The sequence below is a fragment of the Belonocnema kinseyi genome, chromosome 6 (genome assembly GCF_010883055.1).
Source record: "Belonocnema kinseyi isolate 2016_QV_RU_SX_M_011 chromosome 6, B_treatae_v1, whole genome shotgun sequence".
Classification (NCBI taxonomy): Eukaryota; Metazoa; Arthropoda; class Insecta; order Hymenoptera; family Cynipidae; genus Belonocnema; species Belonocnema kinseyi.
Genome location: NC_046662.1, coordinates 27,139,949 through 27,162,984, shown reverse-complemented (window position 1 = coordinate 27,162,984; position 23,036 = coordinate 27,139,949). Strand labels below are relative to the sequence as shown.

At 29.1% G+C, this 23,036-nt stretch overlaps 1 protein-coding gene across 1 annotated transcript in view; it reads left to right on the top strand.

Moving 5' to 3' along the window:
- Window positions 1-23,036, top strand: part of LOC117175306 (lachesin) — a 179,069-nt gene that overhangs the window by 139,287 nt on the left and 16,746 nt on the right. Inside the window, exon 4 of the mRNA XM_033365014.1 lies at window positions 6,318-6,446. Within this exon, the coding sequence (XP_033220905.1) occupies window positions 6,318-6,446 (129 nt within the window). The remainder of the gene's footprint in view (window positions 1-6,317; window positions 6,447-23,036) is intronic.

Sequence of the window (23,036 nt, the reverse complement as noted above, 5' to 3'; positions counted from 1 at the left end):
AAAAAAATTTTTGTTACGATTCATGTCAAAATTGTAAATGATTTTTTATTTTAAAGAATGGATGTTAAGAGAAAATTAAAAGATGTTTTTAAACAAATCAAACGATTTCCTAGACTTCAAAAATAGCGTAGAAGATTTTTAATCAAAACGTTTTTTTAATTTGCTTGGATTGAAAAAATAAAATTAAATCAAGCAAATTTAACAAATGTGTAGAAGAATCAAAGAAATTCAAACATAATTTTAAACCTCAAAGTTTTTTTTCAATTTAAATAGTTAAAGATTTTAAAAATAAGCAGAAGTAGCTTTATAAGAATTTCTAAAGGTTTTAAGAGAATAAACAAATTATCTTAAAATTCCTGGGAAAATTTAGAAGATTATAAATAATTCTTTCTAGATTTAAAAATTTTTTTCAAAATTTGAAATGAAATTCGAGTCAGTTAAGAATATTTTTAGAAATTTAAGACGTTTCAAATATGTAGATTAGAAATATTTAAAAGCTTGGAAATATTTTCAAAAATTATCAAATATTTTTTGATTCTCGTAAACTTCTAAATGTACAACATTTTTTATCAAATCCTATGAAATAAAATTCTTTTTTTGGCATATCAAAAATATTTTTAAAAAATTTAATTTTTTACAATACAAAATCATATATAAACTTATAATCTGACGAAATTGCCCAATTTAGCTATGTAAATTTTTATTTCAAGAAAAAAATATAGAGATAAAATAACTATTGGTTATAATTATTTCATTAGTACTTATACAACAGAAATAATTCTAATAATATTTAACTCGAACATTATAAACATTTTTTTTAAATTGCTACTACTGTTTTTCGCTACAAAAATTGTTCTTTTCATGGTCGTTCTTAAAAGGCATTTAAGCGTTATATTAAATAAATAATACAGATTGTTAATAGCAATTCATGTATTTAAATAATTGTCCTAAATGACGGTTTTATCGTAGATAAAACTACCAAATAAGGGTTTTCAATTATCGAAAATTTTAATTGCATTTTTAATTAAATTCACTAAACAGGAAAAGTAAAAAAAGTGTATTGGTTTAAAAAAAATCAAAAACTAATATTTACTTTTTTTTACTCCTTATTTGGATTTTCTTCGAAAAGGGTTGCTTAACGAGAGAAAAAAAATAGAACCCAGTGTTTTCCTGTTTCTAAAATTGTTGTTTTATGATACGCCCTAATAAGCATCCAATCATTTTTTTAGATATGCCTCGTACTATAAAAATCGTTTTTTTTTTAATTGTAATATTTTTCCATAAGTAGAATTTTTTTAAGTTTGTAAGACACTGGATTTATTGTGGAAAATTTTATATTGAAAAGTAGACTTTTTCCTTAAATTATTGTTGGTTCTCTTTGATTAAAATGGCATGGAATTTTAACGAGGTCCCGACTTTCGAGAAATTCGATACTTGAAGACTTATATTTGCACGAAATTAAATTTTTTAGAAGAAAACTACATACAAGATAAAATTGCTCATTAATGTAAACACAGCTTATATTCTTAATTAGAATGTCCTATTTTCTTAATAATACCATAAAAAACTTTTAAAAAATGGAAATAATAAATATTAAACTTTGTTGAAAAAAGTTATTCCAAAATAATTTACAAACTTTTTTATCTTTTCTAAAATTACAATATAGGTATAATAATTATGCTAATAATCTTTGTGATAATTATATTATTAGTCGAGTCTTATACAAACACATTGCTTTCTATATAAAAACTTTAAAACTCACCAATAATAATTATTTGACCAATAGTTTTTGCGACTGAATTTTCTCTCATTAATTGAATAATTAATATTATAAAAAAATTAGTAATTATTTAATAATTTAATAATTTATTATTTTTAATCATTATTTTAACAATAGTTTTTGCAATTTAACTTTTACTTAGTAATTAAATAATTAATATTATAATAAAAAATAGTAATTATTTAATAATTTCATAACTCATTATTCTAAGGACAATAAAGGCCTACAATTAGACTGTTTCCAGTTTCGAAAAAAAATCTTGAAATAACTATTTTTTGTAATTAAAAAATTGTTTCGCTAAAAATAATTTTCTTGTTTAAAGTAACATTACACAAATTAATTATTAGTCAAAAGAAGAAAAGAAAATTAACAAAAGAGTAAGATACTATAAATAAAACACGCCTAATTTTTATCAAATAGTTAAACTTTTAATCAATAAAGATGAAATTTCTACCAACAGTGATCAATTTTCAATCCAAAAAGAGGAAATTTTTAACTAAAAAGGATTAAATTTCTACGAAAACTGGAATATCTCAAATTTTCAGGTAAAAAGGTTTATTTTCGACCGAAAGATATAACTAAATTTTTAACAAAATACTCATATTTAAAACCATAGACATGATTTTTAAGCATAATATTATTAAATTTTCATGAATGTTGTTCAGTTTATAACCAAATAGTTTAATTTATAAAAAAGATGAATCCTCGTCGAAAAATGTAATATCTGATGTTTCAATAAAAAAAATGGTTTAATTTGGGAACAATAGCAGCTTCAATCAACCAGAAAAAATATACATTTTCAATCAAAATGACCAATCATCAACCAAAAAATTTTATGCTTTCACCAAGTAGTTCCACTTTATACCAAGTGGTTTAAATTTGAGCTAAAAATGATCATTTTAAAAAAAAGGTAAATTTTCAATGAATAAATAAAGGGCTGTCTCAAAAAATAGGTAAATTTTCAACCAGTAAGATAAATTTAAAACTAAGATAAAAATTTTCATTAAAAAATTATAATGTTTCAATAAAGTACTTTATCATTTGTCCAATTAGTTGAATTTCTAACTAAAATAGAGAATTTTGGATCAGAAATAAAAAAGGTATATTTTGAACTAAAATGATGAATCTTTCACCAAAGGAAATCGATTTTCAAAAAATTATTTTAATATTCAACCAAGTAGTTTCATTTTCAATTCAAAAGAAAAAAAATTAACAAAAATGGAATAGTTAGATTTCTAACAAATAAAAGAAGACATTGACATTTCTATGCACTAAATTGGTATTTTTAATTTTAAAATGTAAAGTAAATCAAAAAATCTTAATTTTTAACCGAATAGTTGAATCTTTGAACAAACCAGATTAATTTTTAAGGAAACATATTTTTAAGCTAATAAGATCCGATTCATGCAGAAAAGTTCAATTTTCAACCAAGAAAGATTTTTCAGTTAAAAAGACAACAAAATATCAACCAAATTGTTCAACTTTCTATAAAAAAAAGTTGAATTTTCAACCAAAAGGATTATTTTTTTAATAAATTTGGTGAATTTTTATAAAAATAACTAAAGAAACCAAACGGTTGTATTTGTAACCAAAAATAATAAAATTTGTATCATAAAAGGTACATTTTTTTTACAAAAGAGTTGTCTTTTTAACCAATCAACTTTTTTCCCTCCAGGAAGAAAAAAATTGCAACAAAATTGTTGAATCGGCAAGAAAAATGATAATTTTCAAGCAAATAGTTGAATTGAAACCCAAAGAGATACATTTTTATCAACGAATCTGAATGTTTATACAAAAATGATAACTTCAAAAAAATTATTGCATTTTTTTCAAAATAGTTAAAGAATAACTAATAAAATCTTCTTGGGCTCTATTAAATAAGTTTGAATTTAAACGGAAAAAAAGGAAAAAATATTAAATTAAAAAACTATTGGAATATAAAAAATATTAGATTAGAAAACTATCAACTCTATCTCCCTATTTCCCTCCCTTTCACTATTTCTCTTAATTTCTGCTTCCCTCCTCATACCCAATTCCCCTACTTTCCCAATTTCCTTTTACCTCCCTAATGTTCCATTTCTCATTTCCCCACACTTTCCCTATTTCGCCTCCACTTGTTTTCCCTGCTTCTCCACCCATTATTTCATCTAATTCCCTCCTCTCATTTCCTCTACTGCACTTCCCTCATTTCTCCTAATTTCCCCTACTTCGTCTTATATCTTTTTCCCTTATTAACTAAATTACCCCCACTTCTCCCATTTTTTCTCAATTGGACATTGGATTCCCCTTCTTGACCTACTTTCAATTCCCTTACTTCCCCTAACTTTTCCTACTTTTCCTACTACCCCTTTTATAATTTCGTCTAATTTTCTGATGTTTAATTTTTAAAATTAAAATGGTGGATTCAATATGGCGGATATTAAGGATTAAAAATGTGTGGACCTTGAGCAAATTTTTCATACCTAGAGTTTTGGGGTCGCTGATTTTAAATCTGATTGAATATTTGAAAAATTCAAAATGGCGGACTAGATATGGAAGACACAAATTATCCAAAATTTTCAGATCTGGATAAAATGGGTAATACTGAGGTTTTAGGGAGCGTTCGTTTTAAATCAGATTCTTGTATATTGATGATACTTTAGATTTTTGTGGTCGCTCATTTCAAATCTGATGCCGGATTTAAAAAATTTTAAAAAGTGGATTCAATATAGCAGACAAGAATTATTTAAAAAGTTCGGATCTTGATCAAATTGGTGATAGCTAGATTTTTGATATTTAAAAAAATTCATTTTCGCCATATTTAATTTTGCAAATCCAGCGTCAGATTTAATTTGAAAAATCCCAAAAAAAGTAAGTATGAACAATCCGATCAAGTTCTAAACATTTTTGGTAATTTTTATTTGCCAGCTTAGATTTGCAAATTTGAGTTTTTGTAATCAAACTTCAGATTTCAATTCAGCGATCACAAAATGTAAGTATCAGAAATTTTATCAATGTCCGAACATTTTCAATAATTCATTTCCACCATATTGGATCCGCTGTTCTGAATTTTCAAAATCCAATGTTAGGTTTCGATTTAACGATCTTAAAAACCTAATTATTACCAGTTTTATCCAGGTCCGAACATTTTTAATATTTTGCGTCCGGAAATATTGGATCAGCCATTTTGAATTTCGAAAATCTAACCACAGATTTGTTTTCATCGATCCAAAAATATTAACGCAACAAATATTACGTGATTTTGAAGTTTTTGTTAAATATTGGTAAATGTTCTTTTTTGCATGTATATGAAAGGGTTAATCGTTTAAGAAAAAAAAAATCTAGAATTTTTTTTCAACCTGTAGGAAGTTTATAAACTTCCTCAGCAAATACCTTCTAATTTAAAGAAAATTTACCATGTGAGAATTTAAAAAAAAAATCAAAAATTTCTCGAATTTTGTACGACTTCTATTGTTAATTAGAAAAAATTTAGAGAAAATATTGAAATTCACAGGACATAATCATTAAAATTTTATCCTTAAGAGATTCAGAATTTAAGAAATTTAAACTAGATTGAAATCCAAATTAAAAATCCTATTAAACCATTTTTGTGATGTCAATTTATACGTATTACATTTTTCTTGCCTTGAAAAGGGTACTTGTGCGAGTACCGCAAACGTTGTTAATGCAAGAAGAAAGAAAGAAAAAAAGAAGGAAGAAGATGTGATTGGCTATCTTCTTATTTATCTTTCCTCTTTTTTATTTTTGTTCGCAAATTATTTTCTTATTTTTTTCAGATTACAATAGGAGTTTTTTTTGTTGTTTTTTTTTCGTTGTGATCCAAATTTGGTCGTTGAATTCTTGTTTTGTTTTTTTTTCAACAGGATTTTTTATCAGTTTTTTCAGCTTGAATTAAAAATAAGATATTTAAAACTGTGTCGTATTAATTTAAGATTTTTTTTATATCTTTCTCAGGCCATTTCATGAGTTGAAGTCAAGGTACAAAATTCGATAAATTTTTCCATTTTTTTCTTAATTCTCACGTCATATATTTACTTTAAGAAGTAAAAAAAATCTCGATCAGAAGTTATTTGGTGCGAAATTTGATGAGATATCCTAAAGTTTATTTTAAAATATCGCTCGCTTTTTGTTAACCGATTAATTTTAATTCAGCAGTAATTTTTAACACCGATAATTTGCGTGAAGAAATTATTTGATTTGCTCAAATGTTAATCCCGTCAAGCACGATGCACTAGTGTCCTTCCACTGATGAAATTCTATTGATAATCAAATTAATTTCACGTTACATCAAATTAATTATGGCAAAACATTTATGACAGAAATTAAATGCCCTGAAATATCCAAATCGTGTGAAATTCTCTCTTCCGCACAGCTTATTCATGAAAATTTCGATTCGTTCGTCGGTTATGTCGAATTATACATACGCATGTATGATAATCTGTGAATGCATAGAAACTGGTAGGATTAGTATGTTGTATGGTACACTATACATATTTGAACGAACTAGCTGACTCAATTAATTTCTGTTGGTTTCCAGTGGCAGTGTACGATGGCGAACAGCTGAACTTCACTAAAATTACACGAGCCGAAATGGGAGCTTACCTCTGCATCGCTACCAATGGGGTTCCTCCAACAGTCAGTAAAAGGATCATAGTCGATGTTGAATGTGAGTACCTCTTATATCACTTCACTTTATATACACCCCAGTGGGCACAAAATTTGGCGACGTCTTTACGACATTGTTACGACATCTTCATGACATTGTTACGACAACTTTACGACATTGTTCGACATCTTTACGACAACTTTACGACATCCTATGGCCATGTCGTTTCGGTGCCTTTGCGATATCGTAAAGGCATCGACAGATGATACGACTTATTTACGATATCGTAAAGACACCGAAACGACATGGACATTTGATGTCGTGAAGTTGTCGTTAAGATGTTGTAACGATGTCGTAAAGACGTCGCCAAACTTTGTGCCCACTGGGATGTGTGATGTGGAACGAAGAAGCCAACCTTCACACACATACACGGAGAAAAATGGAAGGTCTATTTGGCCATATAAATGTGCAGACAGACCATATTGCAGGATCAAATATAGATTGAAGACCTTGAAGATTGCTAAAGCAATTATCTCTAGAAGGTTAAAACAAGAGGTCCAAATCGACAATCTCAGAAAGTCGACTCGATTGTTTCGGGCAGTTATCTCGGTCATCTGAAACTGGCTGACTCGATCATTGTAAAGGGTCGATTTGGATATCTCGGATGGTCAATTTGGTTGTCTCAAACATTCGACTTAATCGTATCGGAGGGTCGATTCGATTATTTCAAACAGTCGAAGTGGTAATTTCGGATGGTCGAATCGATCATTTCAAAGGGTCGACTTGATTATACTAAAATGACTAATTCGTATAAAAATAGTTAAAAATATAATTAATGAGAAAAAAGTTATGAATTTACTTTTAACGCTTTTTGTACGAATTAGCCTTTTTTTACTGATGATTGATATACGCTGATGTACTGATGATTGATTAACGTTCCAATAAATAAGACACATTTTTAACAAAATGCATTATCTTTTAGCAAGATTATTAAATTTTTAGGTACAAAAGAGAAATTATCTACAAACATTTAATTTCCAACACACAAAATATGACTGTTTAACTGAAAACTTTACTTTTCAAGCCAAAAAGATTATTTTCTACGAAGCAGTAGCATTTTCACCATGAAGATTCATTTAAAATGAAATGCTTGAATTTTCAATCTAAGATTTGAACTTTCAGGTAAATAATAATAATAAAGTGTCAAGAAAAAAAATTATTTTTAACAAGATTCTAAATCTAAAAGTAGAACTATCAATAAACGAGGATAATTTGCTACCAAATAGTTTGATTTTTAAACAAAAAGGTGAATTTTAGACCAATACAATTAATTTTCAATCCAAAAATACAATTTTCTAACTTATTAAATATACAATTCAATTCAATATACAAAACATGGTATAGTTACATTTTCCGAAAAACCAGATTTTAACAATAAGAAGGAAGTATTAACAAAGGACGAATTTTCACATAGCAGTAGAATTTTTACGTTAAAAGTTTATTTTAAATGTAATATTTAAATTTTCAATCAAAACTTTGAACTTTTAACTAAAACAGCAATTTCTTTAACCAAATAGTTTAATTTTCACCTAAAATAGAAGAATTTTCACTAAAAATTAAATAGGTTAACTGTCATTGTAAAAGATTTACCTTGAACCTGATATGAAACGAATTGATTCGGATCACTTTCCCTTAATAGTGACATTAGAGGGAGAAAAAAGCAATAGAAATATGAATAAAAGGGGAGCAAATGTAAAAAGTGTAGGAAAAGGGGATTAGAGGGCACATACAAAAATGAAGTTAGTAAAGGGCGCAATAGAAGTAGATGAAATGAAGACTGTCAATAGAAAAACGGAGGTCACAAAGGAATTAAGAAAGTGGAAGAAAGAGTATACTGAGTTGTGTGATCAAAAGAAAGAGAAAGAGAATAAAAGGTTTGAGGAAGAAGCGGAGGAGGCTAGGACGGAGGAAGAGGTATGGAAGGTAGTAAATAAAGAAATAAAAAGAAGAAAAAGAATAAACCAAGATATTGAAATAGTAGAATGGAAGAAATATTTTTTGGATTTACTAGAAGGAGTAGAGAGAAAAGTTAGAAAGGGAGGAAAATATAGTAGAGAAAGAGATAATGGCAATGTTTGTGGACATGACGGCGGCGTTTGACTCATTAGACCACGGTGAAATAGAAAAAGTTATGGTGAAAAAGGGGGTAAGGGAGGGATTAATAAAGAGAGTATCGAACATTTTCAGACAGACAAAAAGCAGAGTAAAGTTAGAAAATCAAGTGGGAGGTAGTTTCGGGTTGGTGAAAGGAGTGAGGCAAGAATGTCATCTGAGCCTACTTTTATTTAATATATTAATATCAGACTTGGAAGAAGAAATGAGGAGAAAAAGTTGGGGAGGAGTTAGGATAGGGAAGGAAAAAATATATACACAGGCATACGCATACGACATAGTTTTGATAGCAGAGGATGAAGAAGGGATGGCAGGCTTGATTACAGGATTAGAGAAATATTTAGATGAATAAAAGTTGAATTTAAATGTAGAAAAGATAAAGATAATGAGGTTTAGAAAAGGATGGGAGAGGTAGAAAAAATGGACGGGCAGATGAAAGAGAATAAAGTTAGAAGAAGTAAGAGAGTTTAAATATTTGGGATATATCTTGAAAACGAATGAAGATCATAGAGCTCATAAAAGAAAAAGATTAAAATAGCAGCCGGGCTAGTGAAACAGATAAGGGGAATAGGAAAAAGAAGGTTAAAAAAAATTGGAGAAGGAGAATGTGGTTATTCAATACGCTGGTATGGCCAGTGTTTCATTATGAAACAGAGATATGGGGATGAAAAAAAGGAAAGATATTGAGACTTTACAAGCAAGGTATATAAGGTGGACACTAGGGGCAGACTGGAGGACGCCAGGATATTTAGTGAGAGAAGAAGCGCAAAGGGATGAGTTATGCATTATAGCGAGAAAGAGGACATGAAAATTTGAGACGAATCGGCGGGAGGGTAAGGGAGGGGAGTTGAACAGAAAGTGTTTGATAGAAGTAGAAGAGAGGAGAGGGATGGCGATCGAATTAACGAGATGGTAAGAAGAAAGTAGGGAGTTCTTTAATGATAGAGAAATAGAAGACAACACTAAAGTAAGCTATGAAGAATTGGAAGAAAGGGAGAGGAAAAGACAATTAATAGAAAGATAGGGGCTGATTGAGTAATTAAAATACAATGAATGGTATAAGATAAAAAAAAAGAAAGGAGTACCAAAGTATTTAGAAAAGGTATGGGGAGAGAGAAGGTGGACCAGAATATCAAGATTTAGATTAGGAAACGAGGTAAGGGAGGGATTATGCTGGGACAAAAGAAGAGAACAGAGAGTGTGGATTATGTGAATGGGAGGAGGAAACATGGGAGCATGTATAGGAAGGATGTAGGAGAGGAATGGAAGATACAGGAAGCTGAAAAGAGAATGTGGTTAAGATTCTAGGGGAGGATGGATTAGGAGAAGAATGGATGAAGGAGTTGAAGGGTGCTAGAGGTGAGAATAAATGAGAGAGAATGAAAGAATGCAATAGTTGTAAATAATTGTATATAGTAAGAATAAGATTTTAAAAATATATACGTAAGCGATTGTAAGAAATGGAAGTCATGTAAACCCTTAGGGGACACATCATGAATAAAGAAGAAGGACTAACAAATTAAATTTTAGCAAAGCAGTTGCGGTTTCAACCAAATCATAGAATTTTTAATGAATCGAAATGAATCCTAAACGAAGAATATAATAGTATTATTTTCAATACAAAAAAAAAACTTTTACCCAAAAAGTTGGATTGTCTTACTAGATTTAAGTGTTTAGACACCCCCCCCCCCCCCCCCCCCCCCCCCCCGTAAAATTTCAAACCTAATTTTTGGAAAGTACTGCCAGGCCACTTTTTATTCAAGGACTATTAAGTATACTAAAACCACAGAAAATGTGTAACACACATAAAAGGAATTCTCAACTGTGTTTGTACAAGGCCCCCTTTTCTCGTCTTTCTTTCACTTTGATTTTTTTTCTCGTAAACTCATTTTCGGTACTAGGGCTGGTTTCGTCGTTCCACGTCATATGTCATTATAAGCGTTTACGTCCGGCGCTTCGAAATCCAGAAAAATTGATCAAATAATATATAATTTCGAATATAATACTTCTATATTTCAGTTGTGGACAAGAATTCGATTTTTAATTATAAAATAAACCTCACATAAGCGGTCACCTGCAAAATAAAATAGGCCAATTTAGGGATATTTGCTGAGAAAGTCCTAATATTTTTCATGATATTTAATGCTTTTTTAATCTAATTATTGATTTTTCACATCAAAAATACCATTTTTTAAACACGAAAATTAATTTTGTACCAAAAAGGTGAATCTTCGAAAAAATTCTTAAATTATCATACAAAAAAATAGACTTTCAACTAAAGTGATTCATGTTGAACCGAAAAAAACTGCGAGAAAGTTTCGGAATGAAAAATTAAGGATGAAATTTCTTTCATTTTTAGATTAAGATACCGAAAGGAAAGATTGCGAAATTTTAAGTGAATGGTAAAATGCTTCCGATTTTCATTTTCTTCTGAGTTTATAAGATATGAAACGTAAAAGTGGAAACTCTGCTAAGATAATTTTTGAGTTTTAGTTAATAAATAGCAAATAATAAATAAAATAATCATTAACCCCTGATTAATATAAGATTGCTATCATTATTTTTATCGATACCTGGAACTGTAGCCAATTCACTGTTTAAATCAATGAAATCCCCTAATAAAATTAGTGAACTCCATTAATTGAATTAATGTAATCCGCTATTTGAATTAGTAGAATCCACTCTTCGGTTTAGTGAAATCTTCTAATTGAATTAGTGAAACCGTAGAACCGCTAATTGAAATAGTGAATTTCACTATTTTATAGTCACCCACTTTTTTAAAATTGAAATAGTAAAATTCACTATTTCAGTTTTAGAGAGTAAGATTGCAAAATTTTCGTGCAGATTTCGCTAGAGGGGGGGGGGGGCTATCCGATCAAATAAAACTTTGACTGTATCTTAGAGGGATGTCCAGCATTGGGTAAAGGTGAAAATGTAAAAAAAAAACTTTATCTAATTTTAGAATAATACTTACTAACATCACTCTACAAAGTTTGTTTTCAGCCTCCTCGTCTCTTTTTCACGCAAAGCAACACATACTTTTTTCTTTTGCGTTTGATGTTATTTTCAAAAATATGTACTATACCGATGATATAAATATCGCAACCTTACCTCATGAAATGGATTATATTTTATCATACTATGACAATCGAGAAAGTGTTTCTTCTTTTCCCCGTGCGATATGGGAAAGGTAGAAAACGATTTATAAACTGGGTACAGGAAAGATCGGGCAGGAATTCTCCAGGTCCACTCTATGATGTCCCTATAGACGGCCGTGAAGTGCCATCAAGGAAAAAGGGAAAAACTGCCCCCCCCCCCCTCTGTTTGGTAGCAAGTCGCAGTATTGTTTAAATTTCATTCCTCTGTTGTGTGTACAAGGTTTGATAGTGGTAGCTTGACGTTGCATGTATATTGCTGAGGAAAGCCCTAGGGAAATAAATAGAGCCACAGAAGCGCCCCGACGGTCCTGGTCATTTTTCCCTTTTATGCGTTCCATTCGTTCGCGTCACTTCGTATGCTACGGTAGTATATGCGTGTCAGCATAGAGGTGAGTGTATAGAGCGATAACGAATTAAGTCCCTCTTTCCCTCAGGAATTTGAAAGCAAAGAACAAAAATGATTTTACATTCTCTGGAGTGCAAATTTCTCTTAGAAAGTGCAATTAGTGATTTTTGGTTACAAATTACAGTCGAATTTTCATTCATGAGAAAGATAATGTGCTACTTGTTTCTCACATAACTTTTGAGGATGTTCACTAGTTATTCTAGTTGTACATGTATGGGAAGTTTATTTATGAAACGTAAGATAACGCTACAATACATAATGTTCTGGTTTCCAAATGCTGGAATTGGTATGGTACCTCACTTGCACTAGAATTTCATTATTTCTCAGGTACATTAAGTTAGCACCTCCACAATCGAATTTTTGAATTTTTCATAGCTCAGAATTTTGGGCCTTTTTTGGGCTACAATAAAAATTTTTGGGCTCCTTTACTTTTTTCAAAAAATCAATTTTCTTGTGGAGGTGCCAGCTTACATTAACCCAGCACCTCCACTTCTTTAAATCACTAAATAATAAAAATTTTAATACATCAGAATTTTGGGCTTTTTTTTGGGCTCTTAAAATTCGCAAAAAAAATTTCCCCAAACCAACCCTTAACTTCCAAAATCAGCCCCATTCAAAAAATTGAAAATTTTTTGTAATTCAATAACGGGATATTTTTGGGCCTTCTTGGGCTCCCAGAAAATACCCACTTCGATTTTTGGACTCCAACCCTTACAGCAAAAAATTAACCCCTTTGTAACACGCAGATATGAAATTGTCAAAAAATAACTTTTATAAAATTTTAGATCTTCAAAAGAGTCTCTGATCTTTGGGCTCCTTAAAAATACCCATTACGATTTTTAGGCTTTAACTCTTAACGTCAAAAGTCAACCCTGCGCTGCCACGCAAATACAACTTTGTCTGCAAATAAATTTTTATAGAATTTTTTAATGGTAATAGAGTCTCTGATTTTTGGGCTTCTCGAAAATACACGCTACGAGTTTTGGGCTTCAGCCCTTAACGTCAAAAATCAACCCACGTAGATACTACTTTGTCAAAAAATCAATTTTTCTAGCATTTTTCAATGGAAATAGAGTCTCTGATTTTTGGGCTCCTCGAAAATACACGCTACGATTTTTGGGCTTCAACCCTAACGTCAAAAAATTTATTTTTTGACAACGTTTTATCTACGTGGTAGAGAGGAGTTGATTGTTGACGTTAAAGGTTGAAGCCCAAAAATCGTAGCGGGTATTTTTAAGATGACCATAAATTAGAGACTCTATTTCCATCGTAAAATTCTGAAAAAAGTTATTAAAAAAAATTGTATCTACGTGGCAGAGAGGGGTTGATTTTTGACGTTAAGGATTAAAGCCCAAAAATCGTAGCGGGTATTTTCCTGGAGTCCAAAAGTCAGAGACCTTATTTCTATTGAAAAATTCTACAAAAATTTTTTTTTTTTGAGAAAGTTGTATCTACTTGGTAGAGATGGGTTGATTTTTGACGTTAATGGTTGATGCCGAAAATATTCCACAAAAATTTATTTGCAGCCAAAGTAGTATCTACGTGGCAGAGCAGGGTTGATTTTTGACGTTAAGGGTTAAAGCCCAAAAATTGTAGCGGGTATTTTCAAGGAAGCCAAAAATGAGAGACTCTATTCAAGCTCTAAAATTGTATAAAAGTTATTTTTTGACAATTTCGTATCTGCGTGTTATAAAAGGGTTAATTTTTTGCTGTAAGAGTTGGAGCCCAAAAATCGAAGTGGGTATTTTCTGGGAGCCCAAAAAAGCCCGAAAATATCCCGTTATTGAATTACTGAACATTTTTAAATTTTTGAAGAGGGTTGATTTTGGAAGTTAAGGGTTGGTTTAAGGAAAATTTTTTTGCGAATTTCAAGAGCCCAAAAAAGCCCAAAATTCTGTAGTAATTGAATTTTTATTATTCAGTGATTTAAAGAAGTGGAGGTGCTGGGTTAATGTAAGCTGGCACCTCCACAAGAAAATTGATTTTTTGAAAAAAGTAAAGGAGCCAAAAAATTTGTATTGCAGCCCAAAAAAAGCCCAAAATTTTGAGCTATGAAAAATTCAAAAATTCGATTGTGGAGGTGCTAGCTTAATATACCTTTATTTCTCTGCACCTGTTGAAGTGAAAAATTAAAAAAAAAATGTAAATCATTTCTCAAACCACTTGTTTGTGGAAAACAAGAAGTTTTCTGACGGAGCCAAAATTTTTGTTAATATACAGTAAGGACGTTTACTATATAGTTATAGGGAATATAATTATATAAACTCTAGCATACAACGCAAACCCGTCTTGCATTTGTATAATGCAAAAAAGTACTATATAGGCGATTTTAATTCGGTTTCCAAATCTCCCGCGCTAACGATCTTGCGCTGATTGGTCAAAGGCTTCCAGACTCAGAAGACGTGCGCAAAATATACGTATAACCAAATTCTGAAAAAAGGTTATGTTCCCCAGGATTCACCGCGCATTTCAAATAAATCATTAGTTACGAATTGAAAACAATGTAACAGAAAATTAGAATGTGTTCACAAAAATTCTCGGGACGTGGTTTCTTTGGGAAATTTTTTTTAAACCTTTGTTTGCGAAATCTTTTTTATTCGTTGAAATCATTGAATTATTTGAAATCTATAATTAGTAAAAAAAATCTTCTAAAATATTTTGAAACCTTACCAAATCTTCCAAATGTTTTAAAATATTTGAAATCTGGTGAACTGTAACCTTTCCAAAATATTTGAAACCCTTCACGTCTTTTAAAAGTTTAAAAATCTTTGTGAAATTGTTATCAAATATTTAAAATCTGATTAACACGCCTTTATAAAATGTTCAAAATCGTTTTAAATATTTTTAAATCTTTGAAACATTTTGAAATCTTTCTTAATGTTTGTTATATGGCCATAGCTCAGTCTAATAGAGCTTTTTATTCTAGACGTCGGCAGTGCGCACGTGCCAAAACTTTACGTTATTTCCGTATTTTTCGAACAGTTTCGTGTCGAAATGTATGGTTAAAAACGTGCAAAAAGTGCGGCGACCAAGACCATTATTTGCATCTGTTGGAATCTGTCATCTTCTAAAAAATGCTTAGAAATTCGGCAAAACTCATGGAAGTTGATGTTGGAAGATATTTTCTTTTATACAAGATTTGCAGTTCAGAACTTTGTTTGAGTAAATATTTAATATTCATACAAATATAAAATAACACAATATTATATTTTCTACTTCTCTTTTTCAAGTTTAGACAATAAAAAGCCATTTGTTAGTGATTACCTGGTATAAGTAATGTACTAATAAATTCTCCTTCTTTCATATAAACTGGTTATAAATACATAAATGTAATAGTTTTGCGTTCTCAAGTGAAAGTATTAAATAGATTTTATTTCTATCAAAAAATTGAGCAGGTTCGAAACCCCGATAAAAATGCTTCATTTAATATGTAAGCAAATGTTAGCAAAGAAAGAAAATAGCAATACCTGTCAAACATAACCTCAACTAACCTTTCTACTGAATCACTTTTTTCCTTTTAAAGATCGTTTCCTATATTTTATCCATCGTTGAAGCTGTCTAAAACTGCACTCTTTCACCGATTTGTGCACTAATTTTGCTTCTGGAACATCATCTTCCCTGATTTTTTCCGGATTTTTAAACATTTTTTTGAAGACGACAGATGTCAAAAAATGTAAATAATGGGCTTGCTCGCAACACTTTACGCACTTTTTTCGCACTTTTTTCTGAATATGCTTAAAAATTTGTTGTCTTTAAGGGCATGCAACACAGGTAGGAACTTCACTGAAAATTATTTCATCTTTTTTCTGAACCTCGACATTTTTTGAACGTTCGAACTTTTTTTATACATAAAATATCGGTCTGAAAGTTTGAAAAATGCAAGAGCCGAAAGAAAACTATGTTTAAGTACAAAGCTTAATAATAAAAGATGTAAAAAAAAAAGTTCAACTATCAATTCCATCGGCATCAACCGGTAACGTTGTACACGAAAATACGAACCCTCTAGAGCCTCGTCAAGTGGCCGCCAGGGTCCGTATTTTCGTGTACAACGTTACCGGCTGATGCCGATGGAATTGATAGTTAAAATTTTTTTCACATCTTTTATTCTTAAGATTTGTACCTAAACGTAGTTTTCTTTCGGCTCTTGCATTCCTCAAAGTTTGAGATCTATATTTTATGTATAAAAAAAGTTCGATCGTTCAAAAATGTCGAGGTTCAGAAAAAAAAAATTTCAGTGAAGTTCCTACCAAAATGCAGTACCTAAACTTACTTTATTGTACTAATACATTTTCCAAAGTATCAGCTCGATATTTTATTCACAAAAAAAGTTCTTAGTTTCAAAAAAAACATTCAGCGTTCTGATAAAGTGAGATCGGTGATATAGATATTTAGCTGTGTCACATGCCCTTAAACTGTGATTTATTTACATATTTATTTTTCGTTGGTATTTTTATTTACAATATTTTCCATACATTTCGACATAAAACTGTTCGGTACAAACGGAAATGACTCACGTACCGTTACATTAGTGAAAACCAACTCTAATTTTTAAGAAAGTACGTAATGCACGCCCCGAATGTATTTATGAACAATTTTAATGTTGTGTTACATTTTTTTTTTAATTCGTAACTAATTATTTATTTGAAATGCGTGGTGAATCCTGGGGGACATAACCTTGTTTTAGAATTTGGTTATACGTATATTTTGCGCACGTCTTCTGAGTGTTGAAACTTTTGACCAATCGGTGCAAGATCTCGAGAGCGGGAGATTTGGAAACCGAATTAAAATCGCCTATATAGTACTTTTTAGCATTACACAAATGCAAGACGGGTTGCATTATATGCTAATTATTATATAATTATATTCCCTATGACTACATAGTAAACGTCCTTACTGTATAGTATATAACGCGCATATTTATGAAATTCAAGGAATTCATGGAATTTAAGAAATTCGGAGAATTCATAGAATTTACGGAAGTTACGGAATTTATATAACGCCAGGCATTCACGGATTTCGCGGAATCAGCGTAATTCACGGTATACGCGGAATTCGTGTGATTAAAAAATTCATGTAATTCCGGGGATTAAAGGCATTTACGGAATTTATGCAATTCAAAGATATTACGGGATTCGCAGTAATTCACGGGATCCAAAGAATTCACGCAACTCAAGGAATTCTAGGATCTACGGAATCCAAAGAATTCATGGAACTCAAAAAATTCATGAAATTCCAGAAATTTACGAACTTCAGGAAATTCATGGAATTCGAGCAGTTTACGGTATGTACGCAATACATTGATTTCACGAGATTAAAAAATTCATGGAATTCCCGGAATTCAAGGAATTTACGGGATTCATGGAATTTGCGGAATTTAACGAGCTCTAGGAATTTATGTGATTTATAAATTCAAAGATTTCACTAAATCCAAAAAGTTCACGAAAACCAAGGAATTCAAGGAATTTACGGCATCTCAAGAATTCGCGGAATTCATTGAATTCGCAACATTCATTAAATTCACGCAATTCATTGAGCTTATGGAATTCATGAAATACACGGAATTCATGGAAATCGCGGAATTGATGGAATACACGAAATTTATGGAGGTTACGGAATTCATGGACTTCACGGAATTCACGTATTTCACGGAATTCCTGGAATTCATGAAGTTTACGGAATTCAAGAAATGTCTGAAATTCAACCAATTCAAGGAATTCATGAAATAAAATGAATTAATTAATATTAACTAAAGTACGGAATTCACGAAATTCATGAAATTCAATGAATTAAGGAAAATCAACGAAATTAAAAAATCCATGGAATGTATGGAATTCATGAACTTCTACGAATTCCATGAATTTCATATCTTTTGTGAATTCTTTGAATTTCTTAAATTCCATGAATTCCATGAACTCCTTCAATTCCGTTAATTCCGCGAATGCCAAGAATTCTATGTATTCCATTAATCCTATGAATTCCGTGCAATCTATGAATTCTATGAAGTCCACAAATTCCAAAAATTCCATTTAATTTTATGAATTCCGTGAATTGCATACATTTCATGAATTTCTACATTTCGATGAATTCCGTAAATTTCATAAATGTCATGAATTCAGTGAATTTAATGAATTTCGTTAAATTCCGGTTTAAACAAATTAATTTTCAAACAAAAAAAAAACAAAAAATTTGAAAAAATAGTTAATTTCTAACAAAATAAATTAATTTCAAACTAACAAAAATACTTAAATTTTTAATTGAGACAAAAACCTAAACTTTTTACTTGAAAAAAAGAACTTACAAAAAATTGATGATTTTTCAAGTAAAAAAGTTAAATCTTCAACTAACAATAAAATTGTTAAATTTTAGTTTGAAATATTCATTTTAGCTACAAAAATTGAATTTTCAACAAAATACTAAAATTTCCGAACAAATTGTTAAATTTGTAGCTAAAAAATTTATTTATTTTTCAATGCTTGAATTTTCAACAAAATCGTTGAATGTTGAATTTTCAGTTCAAAAACTTGATTTTCATAAAAAAAAAAAAAATTTTCAACTAAAGACTAAATTAAAATTTTAACCAAAGCAATGCATTTTTAACCGAAGAAAGGAATTTCTAGAAAAAAAGAATTTGCAATCATGAAAATTAATTTTTTACTAGAAAAATCAAATATAAAACCAATAGCTCAATTTTTTAACCGAATCGTTTATAATTTCAGTAACTCCTAGTTTAAAGAGTTTTGGTTTGAAATATTTTTTAAAAATTACAATTAAATAATGACATTTTCTGAATTATACTATTTCGCTATTTAATAAATTCATTTAAAAATCTGCAAAACTGCACAATTTTAAATGAAAGATTATCAAAATTAAAGAGTTTCAAAATAGTACTTAGATCTATACGTTTTTAGAATCATACTATTAAAAGTTAATGAACATATGAAGAAGTTAAAACCTAAATTTTTTAAATTAATTGTTTAAAAGTTTAATCAGTTAACTACTATTTTGTTCAAAATTAACTATTTTTAATCGGAAAATAATCGAAATTTTAAGTTTAAAATTTAATGTCTTAAAATTTGTTAATTTTGAATTTTTCTTATTCTTTTTTGAATTTTAATTTAAAGTGGGTATTATAGGAATTTATTTTTAAATTTTGTATGATTACATTAACGGTTTCTTAAATTTCAAAAGATATTTCACATTGATTAACATTTTCGTTACTTTGAAAAATGTAAATAGTAAGGAAATGAGAAAAAATGATGTCCTCATACTAGACTTCGGAAGTGTTACGTGCTTAAAATAAAGATTCAGTCCTCTGAATATTTATAGTAGCGAAAAATATTTTATTTAGTCTCGTAAGAAGAACACCGGTTTTATTTGTTTTCTAGGAATTGTATTTCTTGTAGAATCCTTTCTTGCATGAATGAAATAATGCATCCCTCCATGCTCAAAATTTATAAAATCCTTTATATCTAGGATGATTTACAATAAAATTATAATAAAAAATATGAATCGAAAAACCAACAATTATATTTTTTTACGGTTTTTCCAAAAAAATTCTAATCAAGGACTACACGTATATAATCTTCGGTTGAAAATTAATGTCTTTTAGTTAATAGTTCACGTTTTTAATAACAAAGAATTTTGATCTTTGAGGCTTACTTATTTTTATTTGAAACTAGTTCCTTTTTTTACAAACTTAATTATTATTTTTTAATTTATTTATTGGTTTGTTTGAAAACTGATTTTTTTAAACTTAAATTTAACAATTACATTATTATTTAAAAATCCATTGTCTTTAGTTTGGAAATTCATGTATTTTGTTGAAAATTGGTCTTTTTTGATAAATAGTTCATTTTCTTGATTTAAAGTTGATCTTTATGATACAAACAATCCAATTAGACAATTAAACAATTAAAAAATTAGAAAAACAACTAGTACTTCCCGCAAAAAACATAAATGGCACGACTGAAAAATCCCGTAAAAAAAATTCTCGACACTATAAAATTCCCTAATTGAAAAATTCCAGAATAATAAAATTCCCAACAGTTAGTAATATTAACGAATTGGAAAATTCCCGGATAATGAAATTCTCCAAAGAAAATTGGCGAATTATAAAATATCCGAATTGCAAAATTCCCAAATGTAAATAAATTTAAAATTGTAAATATGTTTTGTTGATTACAAATACAATAATGATTTTTTTAATAATTATTTTGAACGTCTAAAATTTAAAAAATTATAAATTGAATTTAAAATAACAATAATTGTAAACAAAATAATTTTAAAGAGAATCATTATTGTATTTATAATTAATAAAACATATTTATGAAAACTTGTAATTGTTTAAATTCAGGAATCTTACAATTCGGATATTTTATAATTCGTCAATTTTCTGTCGGGAATTTCATTATTCGAGCATTTTCCAGTTCATTAACGTTATTGACTGCCAGAAATTTTATTATTCGGCGATTTTATAGTCTTTGATAGTTTATATATTTTTTAATTTAATTTTTAAAAATTATCTATTATCTGAAATTTTCAAATTTGCTAGTATTGTAAGGTCGTAGAAATTTGTAATTTACCACAATTTTTCATTAAAAATATTTCTTTTTTCGGGAATTTGGCAGTGTTACGAATTTTATTTTTCGGAATTTTTCGGTAATCTCTAGAAATTTTTTAAAATTATTTAATTTTTTCTAAAATTTATTTCAAAAATTCTTTGAAGTTGAAATAATTTAGAAATTTTTAAATATCCTGCTAAAAACAAATTTACAAAATTAAAAGTTACAAACTTTTTTCATTTTCCTGAAACCTTTAAAAATTCGAAAGACACCACTCAGTTTTTTGTTTAAAATTTTCGAAAATATTCATTTCGTTTTATCTTTTTCTTTCAAAGATTCCAAATCTGAAATTGTTTTTGAAATATAGCCAGGACTTCAGCATATTTTTTTTAATAACTTAAATTTCTCCTAAAAATTTTCAAACGAATTTCTGCACAATTAAAAAAATTACCTTAAAATACGGACTTCCTTCAAATAATTTAAAAATAAATAAAAACGCGTCTTAATTTTGTAATAAATCTTAGGAAAAAAATTATTCTTTTGAAATCATGTTGCATTATTTAAATTTTCTCAATTTTCTTTTAAAATTTATTTTAAAAAAAACTAAAAATAATTTTTAATTAACAAAAAAAGTCATTCTTTATGGATAAAGATAAATTAGATGAGATGTTATAATAATACAATTACTCACGTTAAATATATGTTCAATTAGGAAAAAAATATAGAAATTGAAAATAAGCTACAGGATTTTTTAATAAATAATAAGATTCCATCAAGTTAGGATAGAAACAAAAATTTAACGATTTAAGTATAATATGTGATTGCTACTCATAATTCGACATATACGATTTGTGAAATATTTGTATATTTTCCTGCGCCAATTAATAGGCAATTACGAATTTATAGTAGAACCTTGGAAATTATAAATTAAAGCAGATACTTTCAATATCCTACAGTGGCAATAGATAAAAACACAAACCTAAATTCAAGCAGGAAAACTCAAAAAATCAATCCTTAATCGCGAGTATTAGATTTAAAGGTCTCAATTTTTAATAATTTTATAAATCACTAATCCTTTTCAAAATCGTGGTGATTATAAATCGATATCAGTGATCACATAATAAGAAATGTTGACATTTGGTTTTGGTCAGCCATCCAAGATTTAGGCCACAACAACTTGATCTGGACATCCACGTAAATTTGAAAGATATGATTAAATTATTAGAAGATTTTGGATTCTATTCTAATTGAATACTTACCTGGAAAATATCAGATAACATTTGCTAATCATACAACACGGTTGGGAGAAAAAAAGGAAAACAACTATGGAGCAGATTAGCAAAAAAATTCTACATGTTCTATTTCTATTTATACCTGGTCAGCATTAATAAATATCAGCTATTCATAGAACATCATGTTCTGACTAAACTCTCAATATCACTAAGTATTAGTGAAACATACGACAATGTCAAAGAACATACAACAATGGAGTAAATCATATGGACCAGTATCCCTTAAAAATCATACATGTTCTAATAAAATTCATACCTGGTAAACAAGAATTTATATTCGTTAATCATAGATCAAGTTTGGAACAAGATACAACTATGAAACCAACTATTGACCATTATATAAACAAACCCATAATTTTTCAATTAAATTCTTACCTGTTCAACATCAATTAATATTAGCTAATTAAGCAAAATGTTTGGAAGAAGATACAAGCATTGAACAAACAGTGGGCTAGTATACCAACAAAACCCAAGATATTTTAATTAAATCTTGACTTTTTCAACATAAAATAACATCATTCATTCATACAACATGGTTGGAAGAAGATGCGACAATGGAACAAACCATGTGCTTGTATACCAACGAAATACAATATGTTCTTATTAAATTCTTACCTGGTCAGCATCAATTTACATTAGCGAAACATACAACATTGCAAACAAGATCCTACATTTTTCAATAAAATTTATACCTGGTAATCGTCAATTAATATCAACTGATCATACAAAAAGCTTTGAATAAAACACAACTATGGAACCAACCATTTACTATTACACAACAAAATTCAACATGTTCCAATTAAATTCTTACCTGGTCAACATCAATGAATATTAGCGATTCATACAACACGGTTGGAAGAATATACAACCATTGAACTAATCATTAATCAGTCTACTAACAAAACCGATATCTTCTGATTAAATTCTTGCTTGGACAACAACAAATTACATCAGTTATTAATACGAGGGTAGTTCAATAAGTCCTTAGAATGAAGTATAAAAACAATTTTTTTTGGATAAATTTTTTTTTATTTTTCAACATAATCTCCTTGGAGCTCTAT